General features: G+C 36.8%; 1 protein-coding gene across 1 annotated transcript; it reads right to left on the reverse strand.

Moving 5' to 3' along the window:
* Positions 1 to 961: 961 nt before the first annotated feature.
* LOC139868854 (uncharacterized) lies at positions 962 to 2,631 on the reverse strand. The gene is made up of 2 exons (XM_071857194.1): positions 1,667 to 2,631; positions 962 to 1,154 (listed from the first exon to the last, which is right to left on the reverse strand). The coding sequence occupies exons 1-2, from the start codon at positions 2,629 to 2,631 to the stop codon at positions 962 to 964; spliced, it is 1,158 nt and encodes a 385-aa protein (XP_071713295.1).
* Between the last annotated feature and the right edge of the window lie 7,611 nt (positions 2,632 to 10,242).

Raw genomic sequence — 10,242 nt, forward strand, 5'->3', positions numbered from 1 at the left:
AATACTTTAAAACATGGGTCATTAACCTCTCGAACATGTCACGGTTGTAGAACTCGGTAAAACTCGGCGAGTACTCCGCCGAGTTCTCAGTTTTAAGATTGTTACAATACAAAAGACATACGTATACACATTTAATGTTAGTAGGTAGTCGGTGCAATTAATGTAGTTAGTTGAGTCGGTGCAATTAATGTAGTTAGTTGGGTTGATGCATTTATTGGGAGGTCAGGTCTTGTATCTCGGGTCTATATATATATCCTCGTTGTATGTTGTAAATATGTATCGATTAAGTAAAAGGAGATTACAGAGAGTTTAGATGTTTATAGATATTAAATTACAAAGATCTTTTCGAGTACTCAGTTCAGTTACTCGGCCAACCTTTGTCAAAACATGGGATTATCAAACTCAGCCAAAATTCAGGGTTAATTGAAAAATTGGTTAAAAAACAAAGTTAAAAGTTAAACTTTGTTAACATCCGAGTACTCCCGAGTGCCGAGTAATCCCAAAAAGTGTCAACCGAATACTCACCGAATCCTATATGCAAGTAGACATCTTTGCTATATGCATCAGCCAATTTATATTGGGAAATTAAACGTTATGCAGTTTTTTTTTTTTTTTTTTGACGAAAAAGGAAAATATACTACAGATATACCTTTATTAGATCAATGAAGTGTAAAAAAACAATACAATGCAAGAGGCTTGAAAGCCCAAAAGGAAAAGAGGGTACCTATTGAAAGATACAAGCTTAATGAAGCAACAAATATGGATAGAACTCCCATACAAGCTTGAAGACTATGAAAAAAATTGAGATTCAAAGCCCAAAGGAAGTGGATACGGCTTCTTCCAAACACCAAACACACATAATCGATTGGTTAGCCGGTAGAATATGCATTCGAGATAAAACGACCTTACAATTGCTTTCTATAACGCACGCCAATGAAAAGACATGATATTGGACGGAACTTTAATGTTCCACTAACTTTAGACCAATTGGGGTAACATGATCAGCCATCTTATATGACTCATCCGAAACAGCATACCGTATGAGCATGTCATCCTGTTGATCGAATAGCCTGAAGGGTTGCAGCTGCTCCACTTCGTTTAATATAGGTTGAGCAACTTCCTTAACCACTGTTACTTGAAACGCCAAAATTGAACTTGAAAGAGAATAACAAACGAAAGCGCCATACTAAACGTTATGCAGTTATTGTCCAATAATAGGGGGGGGGGGGGGAATGAATAGATACAGCAATGGCATTAAAACCTTGAATTTTTAAATATTTCAACAACAACTGCTAAAGTTCTTAGCTCTAGGAGTATTTGACTTTCCTAAATTTAACCTTTAAACTGAAGAAAAAAAGTAGAAACGACAGAAGCTACAAAAGTTCAAAATGATGATCAACTAACAATACAAAATCTTTCTGTCTTTGTTGTCAGTTATATTCCATTCTCGATCTACACTCAAAGTCCGACTCCAGCTACAAAATGTTATTACTACTATTGACAAAGAACCCAGGGAGCTTGTAGGGCTAACTCATTCACCTTTTAATACTCAAGATGCAATTCATGTAGGTGTCACATAATCTTGGTACATGATTCTCAAAACTCTTCAGAAAACAAAGAAACTTTGGTTCAGAAATTTTAATAATTGTAACAAGAGACGGTTTGCCTTTTAAGAGCTTCCTTTCTTTCAAGATATTTAAAACTTGGTTCCTTGACTTTATCCGTTTTTCTAAACTCAATGTCCAAATGTGTGTATAACCGATTAATATTGAAGGCATACTTCAATTTATCACTAAGGTAACTTTCTGATAAATTCAAACAGTTAGGCTGAGCCCTAAGCAATGTAGCTATTTCATAATCAGACCAACCAAAACTCGAAAAAATTTGCATCTTCTTCTTGATTTGTGAATTGGTTAGAAACAAAACCACAGGGACAGCATGTATAAAACTCCCCAAATCACGCGAAATCCCCAATTTATCTTCAACATAACTCAAACTCCTTTTGAGTAGATTCGGGTTTACTATAAGCCAGTCAGGGTAATTTGACATGAACATTATAATCCTCTCATTTGATAAACCATAATTCTGCATTAATGAAATATTTGTTGACAGTTTTTTCATTTTTTGATGCTCGAAATAAAACCATTTTGAGTTTTTAATAACTTTAATCACATTTTCATCACTGCCAACTAATTTCTTAACAAAATCAATAGACGGAATTATTTGGGAATGTAACCCACGCCATAAAATTTTCGGGTCTTTATTGATGAGACGGACAAGATCCGACCCGGGTAACCCAAGTTCCTTAAAAACCCTAACTTTGGGTTCTAGGGTTTTGGTTGGCTTGGCAGTTAGGAGTTTTGGAGCATAAGAAATGATCTGTTTGACCTGAGTATGGTTTAATCCGTAATTCTTTAAGATAGCAACAACTAAATCGGAATTAATGGTGGATTTGAGATGGGTTACTTTACCTTTTGAGGAGAGAAAGATTGCATCTTGTTTGGAAAAATTGAGGGTGTGAATGAGGTAATCAACGACTGAATTAGGGTTGCCGGAGTTGCCGGATAAGGTGGAGTAACGATCAAAACCATGAGGCCGGAGTCGGAAAATGAAGCCGGAAATCCTAAACATGTTGCGAAGAGTGGTGGCGGGCTTTCACGCGAGCAAAGATTTGAACTTTTTTAAACTCCCCATATAAAATTAGGGATTTGATCCTCTCCTGTTAATGGGTCATGTTAATTTTTGTTATGAGAAAAAATAGGGCCCACTTTATTTGTATTTATTTATTTTATTACTATATTTATTTATTTTTTTCCTAAAATATAATTTGATGTCCAAAAATAATTAGGAAAAAATTACACCGATATGATGAAAAATAGTCACAACGGACAATCTACAAAGCGGAAACAAACCCGTTTGACCAACACTTTCCCGACCCGTATGAACCCGTGAGGAAACTAACAAACAAGCTATATCAAATCCAACCCAATTCAGTCCCCAAATCTGTTCCAAATCAGTAGCCAAACAATAATCAAGCACACATTAAATACACGCGACTTTTTACGTGGAAAACCCCTCAAAATCGAGAGTAAAAACCACGGGACTCGTAAGCCACTTAATGTTCCACTATCATCAACAAGAGAGCAATACAATAATCCTTCTCTAGCTCAACTAGAGGTATACAACATCATCATACTCTTGAACAACAATAATCAACAAGTATATGAAGAAATTAAAGACAAAAGATGAACAACACTACCAATAAACTGCCCTCTGTTCCAGCAGCAAGAACACGAGCTACAGGCCTCTTTAGACAAATTCAACGGTTGAAAATGTTGGCACTGATGTCAGGAAGACACAGCCCAAAAATGAAGAAGATTCAACGGTCGGATCTCCGGGGATCGTCGATTTTCTGGCCTGCTGTCACTGTAGACGGAAATGGAGTTTCACTCTTTTTCTTGATCTATCTCTCTGATCTCTCTTGATAAATACAGCTGCAAACAATTAACATATTAATGCCCCCAGATGTTGACCAGGTCAAACTTCATCTTGGGCCTATTTTGTTGGGCTTGGGCTTCCTCATAAATGGAAAACTTAAATAAAATCCAACAAATCTCCCCCTTTCCAATTATGAGTAATGGATCGCCATCCCGGCGATCGAGCAACATACCTTGAGCTTCTCACTTGCTAAAGCCTTTGTGAACATGTCGGAACCATTATCATCGGTATGAACTTTATCAAGTTCAAACGAACCATCTTCAAGACGTTCTCTAATCCAATGATACCGCACATCTATATGTTTTGTCCGCTTATGATACATAGAATTTCTAGCCAAATGAATCGCACTCTCATTATCACAAAGAACCACATATCGTGATTGCTTAAACCCAATGTCTTGTAGAAACTTTTTCATCCACAATAGTTCTTTGCACGCTTCTGTTGTTGCCATATACTCAGCCTCGGTTGTAGACAATGCAACACACTTTTGTAACCTTGATTGCCATGAAACTGCTCCCCCTGCGAAAGTCATCATATATCCAGAAGTGGATTTCATGTTATCTTTGTTTCCTGCCATATCTGAGTCTGTATAACCAACAAGCATCGGCTTTCCATTTCCAAATGTGATACCTAATTTTGAAGTACCTCGTAAGTATCTCATAATCCATTTAACTGCTTCCCAATGCTTCTTACCCGGATTTGACATAAACCGACAAACAACACCTACCGCATGAGCTATATCAGGCCTAGTACACACCATAGCATACATCAAGCTACCAACCGCTGAAGCATATGGAACTTTATCCATCTCCTCAACATCCTCCTTTGAAGAAGGGCAATCTCTATCTGTTAGCTTAAAGTTGTTAGTAAGAGGGGAACTAACCACTTTAGCATTCTCCATGTTGAATCTACTAAGCACCTTTTTAATGTATTGCTCTTATGATATATGTAACGTCTTAGCACCTCTATCTCTAGAAATCCGAATGCCAAGAATCTGTTTTGCTGGCCCCAAATCTTTCATAGCAAAGGACTTGCTCAATTCTCGCTTCAACTGCGCAATTCTTTTAATATTTTTACCAACAATCAACATATCATCAACGTATAACAACAATATGATGAAATCATCATCACCAAACCTCTGAAAGAAAACACAATGATCTGAAGTTGTCTTTCGGTAGCCTTGCTTTCCTATAACCAACTCAAACTTCTTATACCACTGTCTCGGTGCTTGCTTCAACCCATATAGACTTTTCTGAAGTCTACAAACATAATTTTCTTTACCCTTAACCCGAAAACCTTCAGGTTGCATCATGTAGATTTCCTTATCCAAATCACCGTGAAGAAAAGCAGTCTTGACATCCATCTGTTCAACCTCAAGATCAAGACTAGCAGCTAACCCAAGAACCACTCGAATAGATCCCATCTTCACGACTGGAGAGAAAATCTCATCAAAATCAATACCCTTTTTCTGGCTGAATCCTTTAACAACTAACCTAGCTTTGTACATTAGTTGTGAAGTAAGCTCATCTGTCTTCACTTTGAACACCCATTTGTTTCTCAAAGCTCTCTTGCCTTTAGGTAACTTCACCAACTCATAAGTATTATTCTCATGTAAGGAATTCATTTCATCTTGCATGGGTTCACCCCACTCTTTCTTATGCTCATCTTTCATTGCTTCTGAATAACATTCTGGCTCTCCCCCATCAGTAACTAATACATACTCATCAGCAGAATATCTAACAGAAGGATGACGGTCTCGAGTAGACCGCCTAAGTGGGACAAATGGGGGCACATCTGGTACTGGAATCTCTACCTGCTCCGGAGCATCACCAACATCAGTACCATGTTCATCATTCTGAACATCATCTCCAACATGTTGTGGAGTAACTGGATCCAAATCAACAAGATCAGTACTAGGTTGAGGAACTGAATCTGTCTTCTCAACATCTTTTAACATCCGATCTTCTGTAAAAACAACATCTCGGCTTCGTACAAGTTTCTTCTGAACTGGATCATATAACCTGTACCCAAAATCATCTTCACCATAGCCGAGGAATACACATGGCTTAGTCTTCATATCAAGCTTTGACCTCTCATCTTTGGGAACATGAACAAAAGCTTTACATCCAAAAACTCGTAAATGGCGGTAAGAAACATCTTTGCCGCTCCAAACCCTGTTAGGAACATCAAAACGCAAAGGAACACAAGGGGTTAGATTAATAATATGAACTGCCGTATTTAAAGCCTCACCCCAAAAGGAATCGGACAACCCTGCATGTGAAAGCAAACATCTAACTCTCTCAACCAAAGTTCTGTTCATCCTCTCTGCTAAGCCATTCAAATGATGTGTCTTTGGTGGAGTCTTTTGATGCCGAATACCATTCTCCTTACAGTAAGCATCAAATCTGCCAATGTATTCACCGCCATTATCAGTCCGAATACACTTGAGTTTCTTCCCCGTTTGCCTTTCAACTAGTGCATGAAATTTCTTAAACTTCTCAAACACTTGATCTTTTGACTTTAAGGTGTAAACCCACACCTTCCTGGAATGATCATCAATGAATGTAACAAAGTAGGAACATCCACCAAGTGTTCTAGTCTTCATAGGTCCACAAACATCCGAATGAACTAGATCAAGTACGTTCTCCATTCGAAAAGAAGAATGACTCTTAAACACAACTCTGGTCTGTTTCCCTGCCAAACAGTGAGAACACTTACTCAAATCAATACCACTAACACCCGACAACACATTCTTCTTGAACAAGATAGACATCCCCTTTTCACTCATTTGGCCAAGTCTTTTATGCCACAACTCAGTAGAATCAACATTGTCCACCGCGTTAACAATGTTCTGGATGATCTTCGGACGCGTGATGTATAATCTTGAGTCTTTCTTGCCTCTTCCCACTATCATAGAACCAAGAGTTAGTTTCCAAATACCATTACCAAAACCGTTATAATAACCATCATCATCAAGAATGCCTGTTGAAATAACATTAAGTCTCATATCCGGAACATGTTTTACATTATGCAAAACTAACTCCATTCCCGTGTCAAATTTCAAACAAACATCTCCAATACCAACGATCTTTGATAATCCGGCATTACCCATCCTAGCAAATCCATAGTCACCTGGAGTGTAAGATGAGAAGTGATCTCTACAAATTGCAACATGACATGTAGCACCACTATCAACAATCCAACTCGTGTCATCATGAGTAAGATTGATCATATCATAATCAATACAAACAAAGAACTCATCTGTGATAGCGTTAACTTCAACCTTATCATCATCACCACCATCACTTTTCTTTTGTTTATTCTTGTCATATGCCTTTTTCTTCTCATTCTTCAACTTTGGACAATACCACTTTGTGTGCCCCTTTTCATGATAATTATAACACTCAACATTAGCAAATTTACCTTTGCGTGAGCTGCTACGATGATTGCCTCTTTTACCCAGACCTCTACTATGACTTCTCCCCCGCGTTTCTGTGACCAAGATATCTGACTGTGAAGAGGAACCTTGTGACTTTCTTCTCATCTCTTCATTCAAAATACTACCCTTAGCCAATTCCATGGTGATAGTACCATTCGGTGCAGAGTTGGACAAAGATGTCCTAAAAGTCTCCCAAGAGTCCGGTAATGTACCAAGTAACCAGAGACCCTGAATCTCATCCTCAAACTTGATACCCATACCTGCAAGCTGATTTATAATACCCTGATATGCGTTTAGGTGATCTGTAATAGGAGTCCCATCATGATACTTCAAAGCCATCATCTGCTTAATTAAGAACAACTTGTTATTCCCAGTCTTTCGCTCATATAACTGCTCAAGCTTTTTCCATAAGGCTTTAGCATCAGTCTCCCCAGTAATATGATTCACAACATTATCATCAACCCACTGCCGAATATACCCACATACTTGTCTATGCAAAATTTTTCATTGAGCATCAGATTTTTCCTCAGGTTTATCCTCAGTAAAAACAGGCAAATAATAATCTTTCACATAAAGAAGATCCTCCATCTTGCCTTTCCAAACATGATAATTTGAACCATTTAAACTAATCATTTTACTTGTATTAGCTTCCATCTTTCACACAAGTCAAATCAAATAACCTAGCTCTTGATACCAATTTGATGAAAAATAGTCACAACGGACAATCTACAAAGCGGAAACAAACCCGTTTGACCAACACTTTCCCGACCCGTATGAACCCGTGAGGAAACTAACAAACATGCTATATCAAATCCAACCCAATTCAGTCCCCAAATCTGTTCCAAATTAGTAGCCAAACAATAATCAAGCACACATTAAATACACGCGACTTTTTACGTGGAAAACCCCTCAAAATTGAGAGTAAAAACCACGGGACTCGTAAGCCACTTAATGTTCCACTATCATCAACAAGAGAGCAATACAATAATCCTTCTCTAGCTCAACTAGAGGTATACAACATCATCATACTCTTGAACAACAATAATCAACAAGTATATGAAGAAATTAAAGACAAAAGATGAACAACACTACCAATAAACTGCCCTCTGTTCCAACAGCAAGAACACGACCTACATGCCTCTTTAGACAAATTCAACGGTTGAAAATGTTGGCACTGATGTCAGGAAGACACAGCCCAAAAATGAAGAAGATTCAACGGTCGGATCTCCGGGGATCGTCGATTTTCTAGCCTGCTGTCACTGTAGACGGAAATGGAGTTTCACTCTTTTTCTTGATCTATCTCTCTGATCTCTCTTGATAAATACAGCTGCAAACAATTAACATATTAATGCCCCCAGATGTTGACCAGGTCAAACTTCATCTTGGGCCTATTTTGTTGGACTTGGGCTTCCTCATAAATGAAAAACTTAAATAAAACCCAACACGATAGTCTTTGTATTTTTTTCCTAAAAAAAAAAAACCAAGACAAAATTACACCGATAGTCACTGTAATTTGTATCTAATTGCTATGATAGTCGAAATAGAAATTTTTAAGATGGATATCCCTTTAATTTGCACACATTGCGCAATAAACCAAATCACTAATGTCGGTAGTTATTTCCGTTATTACAAAGTCATTTACAAAGCATGTGACGGTATTTTTGATATTTTATCTCCTTTATCTTCATGGAGGAGGAGCTATAGAATCTAATGTATTTGGAATATGTAACATGACTAGATATTTGTCATAACTTCAATCTTAATGTGATTTAATTTAGTTTTGAATTTGGGTTTTGGATGATGAAACACATGATTTTTAAGGGATGCTTCAAACCTGGAATGTGTATTTATAATATATTATTGTAACGAATGGGAACACTGTTCACCTTATTTTTTTTTATTGCTTAAGGGTATTTCTGACTTTTCACACCTTAGATATTTGTTGGTTAGGGTTTATGCACCCACATCTCTCGATTCTTCCATTAACTCTCTTCATCGTTCTCTGGCAATTTTTAGCGTATGCTTTCTTGCGATTAACGTTTTGTGTGACTTCAATTTCGTAATCGTCATCATCCTTCCATTCAATCTCTTCATTGTTCTATGACGATTTTCAGTATATGCTTTGTTGCGATTAACGTTTTGTGTGACTTCGATTTCGTAATCGTCGTTGAGTTTACATTATTTGATCAGTGATGTGTATATGGGTGCGTGTTCGGTTTTTTCCCTAATTTTCTCTCTTGCTTCACCGATGGCGATGGTGATGACGACCGTTGCCGCCACTGTCACAATCAATACTGGTATGAACTTATTTTTGTTATACTCTGTGTAATTGTAATTTATGAAATGTATATTAGCATTTTTATTGTAAAACATTATATGGGTTGACTCAGAACTACTCACTAGTTCGCAATCAAACTTTGAATTCAAATTAGTATACTTTAAAACACAACTAATTTTCTTTCGAAACACGGATTCGTGTCTTGAAGTATACTCACCGTAATTTTTACTAAATCTGTTACAACATTTTCGTTATGATTGTTGTAACAACATTTTGTTATCTACGATGATTTGAACAAATCTTTATCATGAGTCCTAATACTTCTTCATTCTCCCGTGCTCTAGCAATTGCGCTCGAAAAATCCAAATAGGACACTTATTAAAAAGTCAAAAAAAATAAAACTACAATTGATGGACAGGTTCATTAGTAGCAGGACATGCCCCCATAACACCTCAAGTGGCTTTGCCAATGCATGTTTGAAACTCGATAGGTTTTTCGTACGTGGCTAGAGAAAACGTTGAGATGACTACGAAGATACCTCGATTATACCATGTATATTTAAATTGAACAGATTCAGATTCAGTGTATAACTTTGTTCTGTTTTCAGTTGAGTTGAACCATAATGATATTTGACTCTAGGAGACAACCTTCAAAAATTCGTACTAGTACTATTTAGAAAAAGGCAACTAGGCATATGAATTTTTTAATTTTTCTTTTCTTATTTAGTGGTTGAATTATATCCCTGTTTTGGATTGTTTAACACATTCCAAAACGATATATACATAATAGAGATTCCTTGAAAAAAGAATCCCCAAAAAATCTCCTAAAATCCTTTTTCGAGAAGCATTTTAAAGTAGCTTCAGGAATAAAATAAAATAAAAAAATAAAAAATAAAAACATAACCAGAAGAACAGGGTAGTAGTTACCAAACATACCATAAACATTATCTAGTTATGCTGCAACAATAAAAAAAAAAAAATGAATACATACAACAATAACACTAAACCCTTGATTTTTAAATATTTCA

This window comes from Rutidosis leptorrhynchoides, chromosome 9 (genome assembly GCF_046630445.1).
Source record: "Rutidosis leptorrhynchoides isolate AG116_Rl617_1_P2 chromosome 9, CSIRO_AGI_Rlap_v1, whole genome shotgun sequence".
In the NCBI taxonomy this organism is placed as follows: Eukaryota; Viridiplantae; Streptophyta; class Magnoliopsida; order Asterales; family Asteraceae; genus Rutidosis; species Rutidosis leptorrhynchoides.